Raw genomic sequence first — 22,305 nt, forward strand, 5'->3', positions numbered from 1 at the left:
CCTGCACAGCTTGGCCTGGGGCGATGAATGCGCTCGCTGCTGAATCGGATGCCGCGAGAGAGAGAGTTGGTCAGCCACCAATGAGCGAGAGACACTCAAACCCCTCTCAAGCACATCGGCGAGCTCCATCTGCCGGCTGCAGCAGGTCCTGAACCGCGGGGCACAGATGGCTGTCCTGATTCCCTCAAGAAAAGGGGCAAACAAGAGCAAAGTTTCCTCAGAGGAGAGCGCTCACAATGCACGCAAAGACTGAGCGTGTATGCTCCTCACCCATACACATAACGCACATATCGTGTGTGTCATCAAGTGTCAGAAAACGCTGACACAGATGAACACACATTCTAAAATTTGCAGTGCTAGTGCTGGTCATATTATAAACTTGCCTGTTCAGATCGCACGTTCAAACACACGGCCTCCTGAAGAAAATAAGAAGATGACGTATTGCACAGGTGCACTTTTATACTCTCGATCTCACCTGTAGTTTCGTCATAGGCTGCTGCCTGCCAATGTCAAGTTCATTGTCATGTTTAGATTTCCACTTCAGACACCAGTCACGCCCAAGGCATTCCCCATAGCGATTCCTAGGGAACACAGCGCAAATTCCCTTTCGAAAGGGAACTGTGCTATAAACATGAGAGCCCTATACTGTATATTTTTTCCATTTAATAAATACTTGTAACTTCATCACTTAATGTGGATAAACATGTATTAGTAAACTATTTGTATGTTGATTTTCAAGTAAAGTCAAGTCATCTTTATTTCTGAAGTGCTTTATACAACACCGAATGTTTCAGAGAAGCTTTACAGTAATAAACAGGAAATGATCAATGATTAAAACTTCATCAAATATGAAACAAATCAAATTCTGCATTAAAGCTGCTTTACAGAAGACAATAGTGTTATTATTCAGCTCAAGTCAGTTCAGTGTTGTTTCAGTTCAGTTCAATAACTGTGTAGAGTTCATAAATTATGAAATGAGTTCAATTCAGTTATAAGCAGCTTTTCAGAAGACAATAGAACCGTTATTCAGTTCAATGTGGATTCAATTTAGTTCAGTAGCATTGTCAATGTTGCATCCCACTGCGCAATGTGACGTCGTAGTGACGTCATTTTCATGTAATTTTTGGACGTCCAAATTTGGTCCATTGAAGGGGTTGTTTTGTAACGCCAGGCGACGTCTTTTTTCGACGTCTTCCGCACGTCATTTTTCGACGTCTTCCGCACGTCATTTTTCGACGTCCATCCACAAAAGTTTGTTTACAATAAATCGCGCTCAGTGCTCTCTCTCACACACACACACACACACACACACACACACACACACACACACACACACACACACACACACACACACACACACACACACACACACACACACACACACACACACACACCTTGCTTTACCTGGGACTCGAACTCGTGATCATCTGCTCCACGTGCCAACGCTCTACTGTTTGAGCTACAGAGAGAGTGATATAATTTATGATTATCGCGTTTAGGCTAAAAATAGGTTCGGCGCTTGGATCACGAGCATCTTGCAGTACATTTAAAATATTTTAAATATAATATTTTAAATATTTTAAAAATATATTACATTTTAAATATAGCGATTTGGAAACGTGGATGGAGCAGTGAATAGGTTCATTACACAGCAAAATGACACGACAAACTCGCGTTTTGGAAAAGAGCTCTTCATTTGTAAATTAAAAAAATTATAATAATCATGTAAATTTCCTGCACCTGTCATAGACGTCCAAAAAATTACCCAGTTCAGGTCCAATGTTGAACGTAAATATGACGTCCAAGTTGGGTCATGGTTGGACGTCCAAATAGTGGACCTAGTTTGGACGTCGAAAAAAATCACCCAGTTCAAAGGTCCAATGTTGAACGTCAATATGACGTCCAAGTTGGGTCATGGTTGGACGTCCAAATAGTGGACCTAGTTTGGACGTCGAAAAAAATTACCCAGTTCAAAGGTCCAATGTTGAACGTCAATATGACGTCCAAGTTGGGTCATGGTTGGACGTCCAAATAGTGGACCTAGTTTGGACGTCAAAAAAAATTACCCAGTTCAAAGGTCCAATGTTGAACGTCTATATGACGTCCAAGTTGGGTCATGGTTGGACGTCCAAATAGTGGACCTAGTTTGGACGTCGAAAAAAATTACCCAGTTCAAAGGTCCGATGTTGAACGTCTATATGACGTCCAAGTTGGGTCATGGTTGGACGTCCAAATAGTGGACCTAGTTTGGACGTCGAAAAAAATTACCCAGTTCAAAGGTCCAATGTTGAACGTCTATATGACGTCCAAGTTGGGTCATGGTTGGACGTCCAAATAGTGGACCTAGTTTGGACGTCGAATAGATGTCCAGAATTGGTCATGGACCGACGGACCCAATATAGACATGATCTGCACGTCTATCCGACGTCCAATGTTTAGTGGGATGATTAGTTAATAATGAAACAAAGTTGAATTAGCTATAAATCAGATAATCATTCAAGTTTTGTTCTCATTCAACAGTGTCAGTGCAGTCAAATATATAACATTGTTGAATTTTAAGCATCTTTTAAACCCAAACTAAGCAAGCCGAAGGCAACAGTGGCAAGGAACCCAAACTCCATCAGGTGACAGAAATGGAAAAAGAACCTTGGGGAAAAACCAGGCTCAGTTGGCCAGGTTTTCCTCTGGCCAGTTCTCCTTTTGCCAGCTCAAGACAGCAACACTGGCTCAGTCAATGGCTTGAGTTGGACTATCTGTTTTCAAACCAATGGAAGACTTGAGGGTTGTTCAGGAAAGCAGTTTGAAAACAATCATAATTGTTGTTTCATTTGGTGAAGTGAAATTCTGGCCTCAAAATGACATACTTCTGCTTAAAATAAAACATAAATCAAAAACTCTACTGAGATATGATAAAGCAACCTCTGATCAATAACATGTTCCTTTGTGTTGACATAATGCTGTTTGGTTTCATTCCGTGTGGCTTTACTGACAGTGAATTATGTCTCTCAGTTTCAGGCATCTTCCCTGGCAACAGCTCATGGATTTCCTCACGGAGTATCCCTACAATGACACTTATTTTGACAACGGAACTGGGGCCGTCAACAGCACAAGCTGTTGGGCCAAGCATCAGTATAACTACTATGCCATGCTCCTGACTCTCCTCATCTTTGTCATTGTCTTCGGCAATGTGTTGGTGTGTATGGCAGTCTCCCGAGAGAAAGCGCTGCAGACCACCACTAATTACCTCATTGTCAGCCTGGCGGTGGCAGATCTTCTCGTGGCCACATTAGTTATGCCCTGGGTGGTGTATCTTGAGGTAAGGAACTTTTTTTTTATATATATATATATGGAGCCACATTTCAGGTTGCTGGAAGTTAAAAATTACCTCAGACTGTATACAAAAAATGAGCCTCAAAATTGAGGATACGAGGCATGCTTCAAAGTGTCTTGCTATTGTTTAAATATGTGCTGTTCAATTAATTTAATTGGGTAATCGCCTAACAACACCTTCGGGACATGTCCCAGTGGCTGCAGTGAGCTGGCACCTTACAGCTTTTGGTTTACAATGCACATGGCACCGCAAGGCTTTTGTGTCAGCTGTGTGATTTCCAACTCACAGAAAGCCAATTGATCTGTCCTTGAAACATAATGCACCTAAGACAATATGTTAAAGCCCCACAAAGGTTTCACAGGAACTAGAGGACTAAATGAGTTGTAGCTATGCATCAAGTAGGGTCATTTCACTTTTTTTCCTTAGTCTTTAGGTGTTACTGTTAGATTACAAAAAAGCATAGGTGCTATCATGACATTGAAGATATTTTTTAATTTTTTAGTACTACACAGCTGAAATGATTCACTTTGCAAAAAAAAAGAGAAAAAAAAGAGACAAGTTAAAAAGGTAACATGAGTTCTTTGAGTTTCAGTTGCTTTCTTGATATTTTGCCACATTGAGGTTTTCTATAAAAAGACATGCATAAATCAGATATTTATATTTTGTCCAATAATGTCTTGCTTCATATTATGGCTAAAACGATAAACAGATATTAAAATGGATGTGCATGGTAACCAACTGCTTACTATTGCTCTCAAAATACAAAGGGTTGTCCTGTGGACATTGTAATGTTTATAAGTCTAAACAACGTTAATATTGCTGGCTAAACTAGCTGCTGAAATATCTTGGCCTCCTCTGATAGATTACTGCTGCAGGTCATTTGATATATTAACCTCCACCCATAGATTATTGCAAGAAAATAGAATTACAACAAATTAATCTAATATTAATCTAATCTTAAAAAGCAATACCTTTTTAGTATTATTGAGATACAATTATAGTTTTTATCAATAATTTGAATTTGATTTATTTTCATATTTTCCATTTGAATTTGAATTTAAATAAACAAAAAAAAAACATAATTGTTTATATATATATATATATATATTTTTTATCTAATAATTTTATTAATTGTATTTCAGTTTTAGTTAAATTAAGTTAAACTAAGTAAAAGGGAGAAATGTTGCCTTAGAAAATAGCTGAAAGTTTTTAATTTCTTTGTTTTGTTTTTTTTGTTTTTATTTCAGTTAACATTCATTTTAGTTTGGCTAACCAAAAAGGTTTTTTTTTTATTTTTTATTTTTTTATGGCTTTTGTTTTAGTTGTAGTTAACTATAATAACCATGGTTGGCAGAGACTGAGTGACTGAGAAACCTTTTGATGTATGTAGCTGTTGGATTTATTCAAATTCAGTTTGTGCTTAGGGCAATATTATCTCAAAAGCCTACAATCCCATTGCTAAAGCTCAACAGGCATTCTCTGTTGAACTCCTCTTTGCTTGCACTATTAACAAGAAAAACAAAATTATAATAGTGCTGAGAATGTAGGGAATGTGTGCATTTTTGTGCATCTTTTAGGCCATTCAGTATTATTGAGATATCAATGAAACAAGTCTAGCAGGCATTAGAAAAGACCACAAAACAGTTATTAATGGAGCTACAATGTTGAATCCATAAAAAATAAATTTCTCACAATGAAGAATAATAATAATCCAAGTGTCATCAAACCTTACAAACTCTCTGCATAAATGTTCATGTGGCCTTAAAATATCATCCAGATCAAGTTTCACTCTAACCTCAGATGTGCAAAAACCTCACTGGTAGCACAGCGTTATTAAAGATACAAGAGAAGCCTTATCATGGTTAAAATGAAAGCATGCTGACATTTTCCTTCAGTGGTAACTTTGAAATTCTTTGTCTCTGCACAATTGGCTTTTCATGTACGGCAGGTCAAGAGAAAAGGAGAGACCCACTTGGCATCATTGCCATGTCGCTTACCAATGTCCATCTCACTCCGCATCAGTCTGTGAAAATGGCCTTTGGCTGCACTTTGTTGGATCAGCTCAGCTGCTCTTTCACCCTCCATAAAAATATTGTGGCCACCGTATTGCTTACGGTGAATGATTAGAAGGGTTTATTGTTTTCTGGAAATATTGTTACAATTAAGCCCTAAAGTAGCTCACAATTAAAAACAGATATATGAATGGTTATCCTCCATTCTTGGACAGTGAAAGCTTAATTTACTTCTTTTTTTTTTTAAATAAAAGCTATTTTTATTGGAAAACATGAAGAGGACTATCAAGGACTGTGACATTCTACATGTGTCTACATGTTCATAGTTGATGTCTCAGTTGTCTTAAGAGGGCCAATTTAATTATACAACCATTTGAAATGCCCAGAATTTTGGCCCAACATAAATGATTGAATTAGCAAATACCTTTTGTTTGGTAGCTGGGAATAACGTAGTCTCTTGAAGTATGAATTTGGCTGCTGCAGAAAGAGTATTTTGTAATAATTAAAACAGATAGTAATTACACAGTAACAAAAAGCACCATGGTACTTTTTTTTTTTTTTTTTTTACATTTTTCAGATATAATATTTCATATTCTATGGTATTACTACCTGATGCCATCACTGTACCATGATGCTGCCACAAAATGTATTTGTAACTGTTTCAGAAGAAGTCAAGACTAAAACTCTATATTTCTATTACAAATGACAAATATATTACAAATATAATTAATTAAATATGATCAATAATAAAATATATTTATAAAATGAATTATATTTTGTGTAGTATAGATTATTTAAATATATATTTAAAAATATATAGTAATTTTAAATATTATAGATTCTAATACATTCAAATATGATATAGTGTAAGGCGGCAGGTATAAATAATAAAGGTGAAATAAATGAATCATTGTACTGGCACTCCACTCCAAGGGCCAGATTTACTAACAGCCTGCACCAGCACAAACCCCTACTGTCCGGATTTACTAAAAATACGCAGTGTAAAATTACTTGCAATTACTTACAATCAGCTATACAGTAATGTGATAACACTGACTTAGTATAAAAGCGGTCATGTTAGTAAAACTACCAGCATACAGGATGAATAAAGAACATCTATACAGTACATAAAACTTTTTAAAGGGTCATGAAACCCCCCTCTTTCAGCTCAAGTCTAGCTCACAATCTTTTTGAAAAATGCAACTTAAATGGGCGTGGTGGCTGTGAGAAGGAGGGAGGGGAGTGGGTATGGCATGGCAGGGGAGAGGGGAGGGGGGAGAGGGGAGAGGGGAGAGGGGAGGGGGGAAACTGTCATCGCCAGTGGCCCATGCATATCGACTGTCACTAAAAATCAGTGGTAAAACATGAGGAAATGCTAGATTTTCTTTATAGCTGGCAAAGTTAAAGTCTAATGAAATACACGGACACCTTGTTTTTGTCCTTTCAAAAGTAACTGAATGCCCTGCTACATATTAGCCTACTACAGTAATCATAATTGTATTTAAACATATAAATGTACATGTATATGTATAATTATGTCATTATAAAATATATATTTGTTTATATACACACTATAAATGCATATATTTGAAAGTAATACATTTTCCGCTTAAAAAAAAAAAAAAACTTCCGTACATAGCCTAGATCTACGCGCCCCCTGAACCCACATAATAAAGATAGTCAGTGGCATAGAAGTTTGCACAAATTAAGCATACGTTCCATACAATTGAGTTATTATCGAAATATATACATTTTAATAATGAGTGATTATTTAACAAAAGGCAAGTAAAACGGTCAGGGTTACATTTTAGACACACAGACATACACACACACACCTCTGAAGCGATAGAAAAGTCCTCGCGACCGCATCATTCGCAAGACGAAACCTGCATTGGTGTACAAGTCCACCATTCTCCAGTTGAATTGTTGCTACATAGATGTGTCCGTGGTTGATGGGCAACCAACCGCCCGCAGTCAGAGTCTAGCCCTGGCAGCATCGCGGGGAAAGATGCACTGGAACTTTTGCACCACGAAAACAAACGCGCGTCCCATCATTGCCTCTCTCATCTACTACGCGAAATCACAGTTTGACATGTCTGTCATTGGAAAGTTCCACGTGGTGTCATGAATAATTAAGAGAAAGTGTCTTCTCATTGGATAAGAAACCTCAGTACATGAATAATTATGAGACACCGATGAGTCATCAGAGTACTATAGTGCTCTGCCACGTCACTGCCTGTGACGTGGACACGATGAAGATTTTAAACCCGGAAGACGAAAATAGCGGAAAAAAACTAAAATGTAACCATTTTCCCCCTACTATTAAATCTAACAGATGCTAACATTGTCTTCAATGGTGTTCAACACACATACCTCTGTTAAAATCTCAGAAAATTTGGTTTAGGGTTTCATGACCCTTTAAGACAAGATAAAACCTTTTATACAGCAAAGTGCAACAATAAGATCACAGTATGCCATCTAAAACAGTGAGTTCTATACTATATTTTCTGAAAAGTAGAACCAAAAATTTAAAAAAAATTACATTTAAATCACATTAAAGATTCAGCAAGTTACACATCCACTGTGCTGACAACCCAGGCAAAAGATAACATCTTGGTTACTCTTGTAATCTCCATTCCCTGATGGAGGGATCAAGACATTTTGTCGATGTACTGACACTAGGGGTCGCACTTGGGAGCCCCAGACACCTTGAGAAAAGGCCAATGAGAATTGGCAAGTGGAATTTGCATGTGCCACTCCTCTGAACGTACGGGTATAAAAAGAAGATAGCATGTATCCTCTCATTCAGGTTTGTGTTGAGGAGCGTGTCCCAGCAATTCAGAGGGTAGTTCAACGTTGTAGCAGGATGGGCACAATGTCTTGTTCCCTTTATCAGGGAACGGAGGTTACAATATTAACCAAGATGTTCCCTACCTGTCAGTCACTTCGACATTGTGTCGATATACTGACACTAGGGGTCCCTTGGGATAGCGCCACAACCAGCTGAACTGTGTTACAAGGTCTTGGCGGTGCAGATTTCAGCAAGCTACTGCACTCGCAACGTCGAGAAGGTCCTTCCTCGCTATTGTGAGGAACATGAGATCCGAGAACCAAGTCCATGTGGAGCAATATGGTGTAACCAACGTCTGTGAAATCAGGCTCACTGGGGGGAACGAATATTTGCATAGGCCCAAGGCCCAGCTGTGTGCTATTGCATCTGTGCCGAGAGGGGCCTCGGTCAGGGAATACAACAGCGGGCACTGAGAGTATTCCTGGGAAGTTAACAGGTCTACCTGTGCTTCGCCGAATTTACTCCAGATCAGCTGGACCACCTGGGGATGGAGTCTCCACTCTCCCTGGAGCATCACTCCACTGCACAATTGTGTCCACTGCGCATTTGAGTTTGCCTGGGAGCCTGTGAGCGGCCTGCAGTGACAACATGAGTGTAAACTGCCTTGGCAAGTTGTATATGCCGACTTCGCCGTGTTTTTCGTTTTGACCAAAACGTGCTTGCCATTGATCAATGGCCGAAACCTCCGCAGGGCCAGCAATACTGCAAAGAGAACCCCTGCCCATAGAAATGCAAGGTCTGTCCAAAGGCTAAATGTGCAGCAAAAGATCGGCATGATAGCCATGCAATGTCTACCACTGCACCATACCCATCTCTGGACTCGAGTCTGAAGCAAGTGCTGAAGCGGTCTCTTATGCATCAACCCGCCACCGCCAAGGACGGCACATGACCCAGGAGCCTCTGAAATTGTTTCTGTCAGACCGCTGTTTTTCCCCTGAATGACTTCAGGCAGTTCAGCACCGACTGGGCGAGCTTGTTCGCTTGTTCCTTGATTCTGAGATGCTCTGCACTGGAGAGAGTGTGCTCTTTTCCCTAGTTGACCTGAAGTCCCAATAGGCTGAGATGTCTGAGCACCAAGTACCTGTGTGCACACAATAAATTCTCAAGAGTGAGCTAGAATTAGCCAGTTGTTGAGATAATTGAGGATACGGATGCCCACTTCCCTTATTGGGTAGAGGGCGGCCTCTGTGACTTACGTGAAGATGCGAGGTGACAGGGACAGCCCGAAAGGGAGGAAGTTGTATTGACATATGTGACCTTCGAAAGCAAGCTGAAGAAACTGTCTGTTTTAAGGCAGAATCAAAACATGAAAGTACCCGTCTTTCAGGTATATTGCCTGATGACAAACGCATCAAAATGTGTTTCTGTATTAACATCTTGAACAGGAGCTTGTGCAGGGCTTGATTCAAAACTTGCAGATCTAAGATTGGTCATAACCCATCATCTTTCTTTAGCACTATGAAGTAAGGGCTGTAAAACCCTTACTTCACAGTGGCTGGAGCAAGCGTGCAGCACAAGTTCTGAAAAGTGAAGCCAAAGCCTCTCGATCGCCACCAGGTGGTTGGTCCCAGTAATATTGGTTGGTCCCACCCATGTAATATAATGGATGTGAGGCAAACTAAACAATCAAATTACACTTCAAATATTATAATTTTTATAATTATAATTATTTATATTATAATATACGGTTTTATCATGCTGATGTAAGTTTAAGTGTTCATTTTTCTAAATACGTTTGGTCTTAGTTATTTGATGCTATAAAAACAGGAGTGTGACGTCATGATTGACAGCCGTGATTGACAGTTTTCTGAGCGAAGTAGTCACTGAGGCACCAACAGACTTTTTGGGGGATTTTCGGGAGGAGACTGGAGCTTCAACTTTAATTTCTAAATTTCTATAACTGTTACATCTATAAGATGTCAGCGCCATATTGGGACATTGGCGAATTCTCTTTTCTACATTGGAAGAGAGTGAATGTGCGTCATCCATCTTTTTTTTACAGTCTATGGGCTGGAGGGATAGGTTCTATTGCATCCTTCGCCAAGAAGACTGCAATCTCTGCATGCAGGACACAAATGTCTTTGCCTTCCACCGAGGTAAAAGAGGACACTGGTTAACCAGGGTAGGCGCCTGGTGAACTGAATCACATTGTCAAGTCTGACTGTCCTGATAAGCCAGCGCGATGGGTTGGGGAACACTAACCATGCTTCCAAGCTCCGAATGGCACTGCCAGGACAATTTGTTTTTGGAGGTGCTGCGACAGTGTAGCAAAGTGGAGTGTTGGCCACCATTTCGGGAAGAATCACGTCCCGACCCTGTGGTTGCACTTCTGGGTACACCTACCTTGCTCCTTGTACCCCAACTAGAATCCGACCTAAGACGGGTGAACATCTAAGAAGCAGCACATCCTTATGACACGTCACTCATGGGACACTCAGACACCCAACATCACTCAACATCCCTGGGTCGCCCATCTCAGGGATGCGACAAAGCTTCTGGTTATTGGCCCTTGTCTGATGGTTTTATGCAGGGGGCTTGACGCTGCAGGTGGGCTGTGTGCTTGTACTGCAGCGGAGCTGACGGAGCCCTCGGCGATGAGCAGACAGAGCACCCGACCTGGTGGAGTCACGCCGAGGCAAGATGAGGTTGATGGGCTCTGTCTGCTTCTTGACTGTCAAGAACTACTGGGCAAAGTTCTCAACAGTGTTGCCAAAGAGGCCATCTTGAGAGATGGGGGTGCCAAGAAAGCGAACCTTGAGGGTGTCCATCATCTCATTAAGGTTGAGCCAGAGATGGCATTCCGGCATTCCTGGACCCTTCATGGTAGACATTGTCTGGCCGTGAGCCAACGCCTTGACCTTCAACGATCAAAGTTGGTTGCCTAGATCAGTTCCTGCATCAATCCTGGCTCAGAACTAGCCTTATACAGGTCTCTTAATGCTGTGGCCTGATGGACTTTCAGGATGGCTCTGGCACGCAGAGCGGAGGCGGCCTTTCCATTGGCACTGTAAGCTTTCGCCATCAGAGACAAATTAAACTTACAGGCCCCGGACAGTTTAGTAGAAGATTCCCTACCTGGGAAACCTCTGTATACCGCCTGGCCTCTCCACCGTTGAGGAGAGTGAGGGTGGAAGAGCTCATTAAGTGAGCCCTGGCAATAAAAGGTGCCTTCCACCACTTTGTGAGCTCTTCATGCACTTCCGGGAAGAAAGGCACTCGGGCGGGGCACAGTTATGAGACATGCTCTGAGCCCAGATACCAATCATCCAGCCCCAAATGCTCATAAAAAAAAAATAATAATAATAATTAATACAATAATACAATAAAGGTTCAAATGTTGACTTATGTTACCAGTATGTGATTCTACATAGGCTAGTTTATACTCTTTAGACTTTATTATGTACATATTTTTTTTTTTTTTTTTTTAGGCAGTTGGTAGGTTTATTTGAACGGATAGGGAAAAAAAAGGGAAAAAAAAGAAAAAAAAAAACTAATTATATAAAGGTTATAAATTGATTTGCATTTCAGTGAGTGAAATAAGTATTTGATCCCCAAGCAAACCATGCCTTAGTACTTGTGGAGAAACCTTTGTTGGCAAGCACAGAGGTGAGACATCTCTTGTAGTTTGTTACCAGGTTTGCACACATCTCAGGAGGGATTTTGGTCCACTGCTCTTTACAGATGCTCTCTAAATGCTTAAGTTTTCTTGGCTGTCACTGGGCACCTCAAAGTTTCGGCTCCCTCCACAGATTTTCAGTAGGATTAAGGTCTGGAGACTGGCTAGGCCACTCTAAGACCTTAATGTGCTTCTTCTTGAGCCACTCCTTTGTTGCCTTGGAGGTATGTTTTGGGTCATTGTCATGCTGGAAGACCCATCCACGACCACGGATCAAATAATTATTTCTTCAACTGTATATAGCTTATATAAAGTTGTATATATAAAGTCCAGTACAAATGTTACTCCCGCTCATCACAACGGCTGTCACAGTTGCTAGGCGACAAAACCAAACCGTCCCAATGAACAACTCCTACATTTACTCTGGATTAAAGTATAAATCTGAAATACTTTTGATTGTTATTCAACTCATCTCAGACAGAAAGGGCTTTGGGGGGTTGAGCCCCTGCCCTTTTTCAAAATTAATTAAAAGTGCCCCTCTCAAACAAATATCAATGATAATATTGTGGTCAATAAAACAAAATGCATTTGATTATAATTAACATGACAATGTGTAAAAAACTAAAGTAGCCTAAAATCACGTTCATTTTTTACGTATCTGAAGGGGTCAGTCTCCGTTTTCGAGGGTCTAAAACTCTAGAGAAGTGTGGACGGCAGACGTAACCGTAGCCAGAGTTATGCACAAAATGAAAATACACTAGTGTAAACGTAGGTATTCCACAGTCTGCTCGGGAATCGATGCTCTCGAGCCAAATATGGTTCTTTCAGTGAGTATATGGCTCGACGGCAGGAAAAAAATAATCCAAACAATTTTTTTGTAACTTTTTTTCAATAATGAAATGTAGTGTGTCGATTCAATAAAAAAATCCACATATGACATATTTTAAAATATTACATAATTCATTGATGCCCATTTGTAAATTTTTGAAAATTACATGGACAGACGAATTTACATTTATGAAGCGATCTGAATCTGCGTCGTTGAAACAATGGATGTTAATTGACTACAAAGCACTGCACAAAACCAGCACCAAAAGTAGCATTAACGGTAAGTAGTATTCAAGTCACTTGTATAGTCTATGTATATTGATACACCGTTTACCATTTGATCAAATGGTAAATGAATTTAGGGCTGTCCCCGACTATGGATTTTCATAGTCGAATCAGAATCGTCATGTCTTGCCTATAGTCGACTAATAGTCGAATCATGTGTATGGGGGCGGGGGCTGGGGCTGGGGCTGGGGGCGGGGCTTTAACGTTTCAAAGCCGCGATGTACAGAAAATCACACAAAGCTATAGAAGAAAATGTATAAAAACATTTTGGATCAATAAAACTAAGAAATAACATAAATAACTCCAGAAAGGCCACACTGCAGACAGGATTTGCATTTCACATGCAAATCAAATTCAATCGGCTAAATTACCTGTGCGAGCAGGCCAGCCTATACAGCACAACATCGACGCACCGAAAAAATAAACAATTAATTTACTAAATTAAATTAGAACAGAATATACCTTTCTAATAAATAAAAATACAAAACGAAATAAATCAGAATCAAGTCACAAGATGAGCAAATGTGTGCAAAATGCCTAAAGTGCAGAGGAACATTCAAAACACAAGCCACAAATAGTTAGATTAGATAACCCTGACAGATTAATAAATAAAATAAAAATAAAGAAATTATTAAAATAACGATAGTAGCCAGAATTTTCAACTTTGTCTTTTTAACTGCAGAAACAACAATAAATGCTAAACTGGAGAGGCAGTCTTTTTATCTAAAAATGTTCACAGCATCTAAAAATCAAATTAGAACCGGCTGAAAAGTTTTGAAAACACTTGTACCCTAACGTTACCTGATCGCGAGAACAAATCCAGTCTTTCACTCTGTCTGTGTCCGTTGGAGTCTTTTCAAATTGTGCGCGCAGATAAAATACATTCTAACGTGAAACCCAGTCTATGCGTGAAACGTGTTAACGTTGGCCGGCAGAAGTGCGATCATGGTTTTCCTGATGCTAAATCCAGCCTTGGAGAATATCCTTTCTGATGGTGTACATCCACACTTTAGATTTTCTTATCCCAGACATTGTTAAAGATTTAAATCCTTGCCGCCAAGACGCTCCTCTGTCGGTCACGGATCGAAAGTGAAACTTAAATCTGTCACGGGGTGTTTGGATTTATTCACGCATGTTAAAAAATATTTATTAAAAGCTTCTTTCTTTGCACATTTTTATATACAGCATTATCATAATAGGCTGAATATTAACGTATTGACATAAAAGCTAGTTCTATGTGAAATCAGACATTGAGCGCCCTCATATAGCCAAAGTGGCATGATCCTCGTTTCATAACACCTCCGCGAAGATTCGACCGTGAGATCGGTAGTCGAATCAGGCTCCTCCTATCGAAGCATCGAATCTTCGACTATTCGGGATCACCCCTAAATGAATTTGGTTAATTTATCATAGTTGGTTAAATGAAGCCCAGGCGCCACCTACAGGCCTATTATGTGAAGTGTAGGCTGACAACAACACTCGAAATGGTGACGTGAAATGACTTTATTATTTTAACATTTTTGATAATTATGGAGCAATAGTATATATATATATATATATATATATATATATATATATATATATATATATATATATAGTATGTAGCCTACAGTAGCGGTAAAAAATTTGGACACATAACTATTTTTTATGTGTTTTTTTTTTTTAAAGAAGTCTCTTATGCACATCAAGCCTGCATTCATTTGATTAAAAATACAAAAATACAGCATTTATTTGATCAAAAATACAGGAGTTACAATTTAAAATAATGGTTTTCTATTTTAATATACTTTAAAATATTATTTATTTATGTGATGCAAAGTTGAATTTTCAGCATCAGTCTTCAGTGTCACATGATCCTTCAGAAATCATTATAATATGCTGAATTATTATTAATGTTGAAAACATTTATTTATTTATTTTTAAAAAGAAAGAAAATTACTGACCCCAAACTTTTGAACGGTAGTGTATATTGGTACAAAGTTTTTTTTTTTTTTTTTTTACCTTTTTAAACTCAGAATCCTGAAAAAGTATCAAAGGTTAAAAGCGTATTAAAATAGAAAACCATTATTTTAAATTGTAGTAATATTTCATAATATTACTGTTTTTTCTGTATTTTTGATCAAATAAATGCAACCTTGATGACCATATATATACCCCTTTATTACATTTGAGCCCCTGTCCCTGAGGAACTCTCTGCACGTCCCTGTTCTTCCCTCTTTCTGAGAACATCTCAGTAACTGGCAGCCCACGACTGAGTCAGCCCTGCAAACATGTTAGTGGACAGTGGAAGTATGCACTCATCCCAGATGATGTCCCGCCAGCAGAGGTCTTACCAGGGTCTCTAGTGTGCAGCCCATCCAGGATCTCCTGCTCAGCTCAATAAAATTCTACAGAAAAATGTTTTCTTCCAAATTGTTTTATGTATACTGTAAATAAAAATATACTATAAACATAACATATCTTGCATTATAACAAGTTATTAAACATAACTTATCTTGTAAACAGTTGTAAAAAGTACTGTAAGTAAAAATGTTAGAACAATTTATTTTGTATCATTTACAAATTAATTGACATGAAAAACAAATGTATAGAATCATTTCTTTATTACATTTAGTTATTACTTGCATTACAAAAATAAACAATGCTCAGAAATAATTTTTGTTTCATATACAAATTATAACTTACATAAAAATAATGTATATGATTGTTTAATTTACAAATTTTAATTCAAATAACCAAAAATGTATTTCTCTACCAATCTGACAAGAAGTGAAAACAATCTGTCCATTCTCTCCCTGCTCTCCTGTGATCTCCTCTCCTCTGTCTCTGAAATTTCATGTCCTCCCTAAATATCTCGATCAGCTTATCCTCTCAGTCTGGTTTTCTCTTGGCTGGTGCTGGCTCCTTGTTCTATCCTTCGCAGCCCTGGGGAAAAAAAAGACGGTAGGCAGGGTTGCCAGGTCTGTGCAACTAAAGTTGCCCAAAAAGCCCATCGTCTTTTCTCCATCGGGCAGCCAAATCATCCACTGGATTTGTGCGTCTGAGGGATATTTTGGGGGTGTTGGAGCGTCAAAATCGTACCTACGGAGGTGGAAATCAACCCGAGGAAAAAAATTTTACCCAAATTTTACCTTGGCAACACTTGACAGTAGGCCGTATTCGAAGGATCCTTTGAATTGGGACAGCCTTCGCCGCGCCGCTGTCACGCAACCGGCCTTCAAATGCGGCCTTCGGAGGATGCAGCCCCTGAATTGGGACACAGCTAATGACTGTGTGTGTGCTGGGTTCTTATAGATGTTGCTTGATGAGGGTGTGACCGGTGTGTCATGGATTCAAAATGGTAAGCTTGTAATAATGTTTTTAACCCTCTGGGGTCTGAGGTGTTTTCTGGGCCCTGGAGGTGTTCTGACATGCTCTGACATTTGAGCTTATTTCTGTTACTTGTAACATTTTCATGGCTAAAGTCTGATTACACTATATTCAGCACAAACTCTGCTACAATAATATGTATGCAGCATGTATGTAAAAGTTTGTAGTTTTGAGAAAATGACGTTTATGCGTGGTTTGTAAAAAAAAAAAAAAAAAGTAGTCAATGAAATAAGGCCATAAAACCCATACTGACTATTTATTCACAAGACTTTTGAAAATTGTATCACATAGTCTAAAGTTTTTGCTTTAAAATGATGTGAAAATCATCCTGCCCACTCTGTATGAAATTTGTATGCGAGGAGGTGCGAGTCATCATGAATATTGATGTGTTTCACACCTGGGAAGACAAAGACCCTCCGCTAATGGCCCTAGCAGTAAGAGAGTTTAACAGAATGGCTTTTTGATTGTTTGGATTTATTTACAACACAACATAGTCCGAAGATACAAAAGACAGAAAGGCACATTATTGAGCACACTGATCTAAACAGAGAGACGTGAACAGTCACACAACTGTGTGCCCATTTCCAAGGTGTTTGCTTCATTTTACCATGTTCATGTACAGAGACTCATGTGTCTTTTAAAAAGACAACTGTGAACATGTTGATATCAGGAGAAACTATAGGGCTGCACGATTTGGGGAAGAAAATCGAATTGTGATTTTTCTGGTTAAAATTGTGATTAAAAAATTCACACACACACATATATGCCTACAAGGCACAAACCTTGTGTTCATATACTGTACATATAAATATAATGAACACAAGGTTTGTTGTGCCTTGTAGGCATATACTTGTAGGGCTGCATAAAATAATAATAACAATTAAAGCTGCAAGCAGCATTTATCAGGGTTCAAGCAGTTTAGGCCTTTAACCTGTTAAGCTTTACCAGTGCGCGGACGCACTGAAGCGTTTTTTTTTTTTTTTTTTTCAAAGTTACTATCAGATTTAATGTTATACCTTGACAAACTATACATCATTAAAAAGATATAAGACTCAAGTTTCAGTATTTGACCACTATTGTATTCTGAGAAACTTATAGTGACAGTTATGTCTTAATTTGTGTCAGGAGTTATGAAATGAAAAAATGCGTCGATACCTTTAATATGTATTATGAGTGTCAGCTGCTCCCATTCAGAAAAAATACTCTGTGCTGTCGTCATGACAGTGCTTGACAAAACAACGTCCCTCAGGGCTTTTAGCTCAAAAATGTGCAGATTTGGAGAAATATTGATAGATTCTCATAGGTTTACATCAGATTTCTATAGACAGGAATAATATTTATTGAATTTATACCCAAATGCGTCGATGTAATAATTATGAGCGCTGTATACTGATGTACTGTGTACCAACAGCCTGAGGGCGCTATATGTGCACAGTATAGTCCATATAGAACATGAAGAAGAGCCATAATCATGTGAAATTCCAGGAAGCGCCGAACACACACACAGCTAACAGAGATCGTTGTAACATGCAGATAAAGACGTTTTGAAGACAATAAACATGATTGCAATGATATTTGATTTGCCTGTGTTCTTCGAGCCATGTCAGGTATTTTCATAATAATAGATTATATTTATAATGCAATGCTAATCTATATAGACGTCTATATATTATCATCGTGCAGAATACTATAAAATAATATATTTTCTGTCTGATTTTTTTATCTGAAGCCAAATCAGATCACAGAAGATTATTTAAAACACTCGACTTGCGTTATAAAGTAAGTTTGGAGCACAAACATGGTTTTGATCTCATAAATGGTTGTGTATTGATGGTGTGCTAAGCTAACATGCTAGCTAGCCCTAGGTGCACCTGCCACCTAGCAGTTATTATTTTATGATTTTTTTCTCAATAGGAATGCTTACTGAAATGTTTCTTTATTCAAGAAGGGCATTTGATACAGTTTCAAATGTGAAGTGAGAACTTTGATAAAAGAAATTAGGGATTGAAACCCTATGAATAGCCTGTGAATAGCCTGTGAATAGCCATAACCAGGCTGGAGAGGTGTGAATGTGTGCATGGGGAGACTGAGACTGAATGGGGCTCGTTTGCACCACAAAACAATAGAGACAAAAGACTGAATGGATGCTTAGATGATGACTAAACATCAGTTGCATTTTAGAGTCTAATCAAAATAAAGTCATATGACATGATCTTGAAAAACATTTAACTAAATACAGAGTTTGACTTACCATCTTCAGATTTTAAATTTAACATGGTCAGACATGTGGCTTTAGCTGCAGTGCATTTCTAGATTGCTACAGTGCCAACTTTAAATTTAACATGGTCAGACATGTGGCTTTAGCTGCAGTGCATTTCTAGATTGCTACAGTGCCAACTTCAATTTTATTTTCATGAAGATGTTTCATAAAAATAAATTTCTAATAACTTTACAAAACTTTGAAGCTATTTATAACTATTTTTTTCATTATGACAATAATTAATTCTGCATTTACAATAAAATGCCAGGTGTCAGCTTTCAAATGAGATCATACTTGTGCTTTTAGTACAAAGGGTTCTTAACAGGTTAAGGCCTTTAAGCACAAAAGCATCAAAAGTTATTAAGTTTTTTTTTAGTAAGCATGTAACCACTGATATAATAGATGGAAAATACCATTTACAGCCAATACAGGCAATGTACCATAGGAAATATATGGTTTTAAAGATTTTTAGCAGTTATAGTGCCACCTATGGTCCGATCTCCATAAAATTGTGCTTGCTTGTTAATGATGTTATGTCACATATGCTCACCAATTTTTGTGAAGTTCTGAGTTTTCATTTAGGATTTATAGGCTTTTTAGTGTATTTTGCCACGCCCATTTTATAAATGACCCTATTACAGTCATCCAAATGCAAAAGTTCAACTTTTTTTTTGATAATTATTGATCTAGAGAGTCCAGAGAATTGTCCTAGACTGGTCTGGTTCCGATCGGGCGAAAAACCTAGGACTAGTTCGCAAAAGTAGGTTTTTAACATGTTCGTGAATATTTAATGAACGGTTTGATTGACAGCAATGGTTCTTGAGGCAAAGTTGTTCAACATGAGGAGATCTATCAAATGATATGCATATTGTGTGGATGAGTGTAACACCACGTGATTACAGAGCCATAAAACTCGTTTGCGCCAACTAGTGGCCGATTTCTTTCAAAATTCTTACAGACCTCTAGGGCCATGAGTTGAACATGCCCATTGAGTTTCGTTCTGATCTGCCTCCGTTAGCCTTGTCTAATAGGTGCTCAAATTCATATCGATCTAACATCGTTTTAAAAGGTAATGAATCGATTGTATCGATACTAGGAAATAACGCATTGGATTTAAGCATGTCAGACTTTATATGGATGTTTTTCTTAGCACTAAAGGCGTTAAACGTTACTCGATTCAGTCTGCCTATCTGTGACGTCGTCGTCATGTGTGACGCTCTTCAATTGCACGCGCAAATGCGGCGGAGAGCGCTGTATCACTTCACTAAAGTGCAAAAGACATACGAGAATGCAACGTCGTAAATTAGTAAGTTAAGAAATAAAAGTAAAATACCAATAAATTACGTTATTGGTACGTCATGTGTGTTGCTATTTATCAGGAGCAGTTTCCATGTTTCTTTACCAGTTCTTCTAAGTATTGTGTATCACCATGGTAGCCTAATTGTTGTTTGTTTCCATAACAAAATGCCACTTACTGGTTATTTTGTATATTTTTATATGACTGTGGTGGCTCATACCAAGATTGTATTAACAAAAACTAGTTTGGGACTGCTATTTAATAGCTTAACCTCGCCGTGCCTACTGTTTATCAGTATTTGTCATATTCTTAACATTTTTTTTGTATGTTAAGTAAAGGGGGACAGAACTTGTGTGTCAACAATTTTTGTGTAAACAAATGTATTATAATAGGCCTATATAATTCCTAAAAAGGTGGGTTGCGGCTTGATGACCATGGGGAAATGTGGGTCCCATGGACAAACTATTCAAAACATCATTCAATGTTGTGATAATCGTAATTAATAATCGCAATTACAATTTCAAGGGAATAATCGACAATTATAATTTTTGTCATAATCGTTCAGTCCTACTTTATTCAAATAAAATGTGAATGCATTTGACATTAATTGTTGTTTACTTGTTTGTTTATATCCATAATTAATTGATACCTGATTCCCTTACAAGAATTTTTGGCTAAAAAGTCACTGAATCGATTTCAGGTCACTGAATCGTTTCGGATCGTATCGTTCTAAATGAACCAATATCGTCCTTGAATCGTATCGACAACCACGAATCGCGATACGAATCGAATCGTTGTTAAAACGAATCGTTACACCCCTAGTCATAGCCCTTTTCATGTTTTTTTTTCATGTTATAGCGCCATCTAGTGTTCAATCGTCGCGATATTTTTACGGTGACCCCAAATTGACCTCTTACACATGTGTTCCAAGTTTGGTGAAGATATCTCATTTACTTCTCAAGTTATAGCCATTTTAGTAATACAGGCTCCTCCCACAACGTTCATTTTGCGCCCCCTAGCTACCATGAATCAAAATTTCAACTTTTTTTCGATAATTATTGATAATCAGACTCCAGAGAACATTTCTGCACTAGTTTGGTTCTGATCGGGCGAAAAACCTTGGACTAGTATGTAAAAGTATTTTTTTGACAAAATTCAAAATGGCGGAAAAATTTGCATACCGGAAATGAAATCGTAGAGTCTACGACATACGGTCTAGGAGTTATGAGCAGTTTCGCGCTTTTGGTCGCTATAGCGCCACCTATGGGCCAATCGGGGTCATAATCTCTGAACCTCTCCTCGATTTTTGTACTACCATCTGGCCAAGTTTCAAGTCTCCAGCACTTACCGTTTGGGCTGCACGATGCGTTTTACGGCGGAAGAAAAATAATCAAAATCAGGGCAATTACAATAGGGTTTCAGCACTTCGTGCTTGAACCCCTAATAATAATTTTTACTTTACAGAAATGCTGGCGGCCTATAACGATAAATCATTAAAAGGAACACTTCAGTACACTACACTTCAGAAAAACATCAAATGTTATCATTCGTTATGAAATGAGATTGGAGTAAAAAAAATTTTTGGCGCGTTTTGCTTTCAAATGCAGCGTGAATGACCCAAACTTACAATGCTTTGTTACCACATTATAAACATCATTTGAACAGATATCCACAAACACAGTATTTAACAGTAAACACAGGTCTAAACATAATATGCATTATGTTAGTGTAAACACTCATACTAGCCTACTTTTATATCATGATGTGTTTACCCAGCGAGTAGCCTGGGTAATTTGCTCATCGATGCCCCATTTGATAGGACTGATGATCAAGGCTGGAGGGAGGATAAATTCGGGAGAGAAATCTTCAGGAACAGGTTGATGAAGACGTGATAAGGCATCTGCCTTACAGTTCTTATCCCCAGGTCGATTATGAGACGGTGAAATTAAACCCGGTGAAGAATAAAGCCCACCAGGCTTGACGTGGGTTCAATCTCTTAGCTTCTTGCAGGTATTCAAGGTTACGATGATCTGTGATGACCTCGAACTTGTGATGTGCTCCCTCCAACCAGTGTCTCCACTCTTCCAGAGCTAGCTTGATGGCGAGCAGCTCCTGATTACCAATGTCGTAGTTCTGCTCTGCTGGGGACAGATTCTTTGAATAGAAGGCACATGGATGGAGTCTTGGAGGATCACCCTGCCGCTGAGAGAGGACCGCTCCGACCCCGGTAGATGAGGCGTCCACCTTGACGACGAACGGGAGATCTGGATTTGGGTGGACCAGGATCAGAGCGGTTTGGAAGGCCAACTTGAGTTGTCAAAATGCTTCAGATGCTGACGGGGTTAAGGACAGAGACTTGGGCCGGCCCTTGAGTGAAGAGGTCAGAGCTAAGTAGGCTATAATTGTGAATAAACCGTCTGTAGAAGTTTGCGAATCCTAGAAAGCGTTGGAGTTCT

At 38.7% G+C, this 22,305-nt stretch overlaps 1 protein-coding gene across 1 annotated transcript in view; it reads left to right on the forward strand.

Moving 5' to 3' along the window:
• Nucleotides 1-3,037: 3,037 nt before the first annotated feature.
• drd2b (dopamine receptor D2b) overlaps nucleotides 3,038-22,305 on the forward strand; it is a gene marked incomplete at its 5' end in the record, with an annotated part of 75,279 nt that continues 56,011 nt past the window's right edge. Inside the window, one exon of the mRNA XM_084414606.1 lies at nucleotides 3,038-3,316. Coding sequence (XP_084270732.1) covers nucleotides 3,038-3,316 — 279 coding nt within the window. The remainder of the gene's footprint in view (nucleotides 3,317-22,305) is intronic.

This window comes from Rutilus rutilus, assembly GCF_951802725.1.
Source record: "Rutilus rutilus genome assembly, chromosome: 7".
NCBI classification, from domain to species: domain Eukaryota; kingdom Metazoa; phylum Chordata; class Actinopteri; order Cypriniformes; family Leuciscidae; genus Rutilus; species Rutilus rutilus.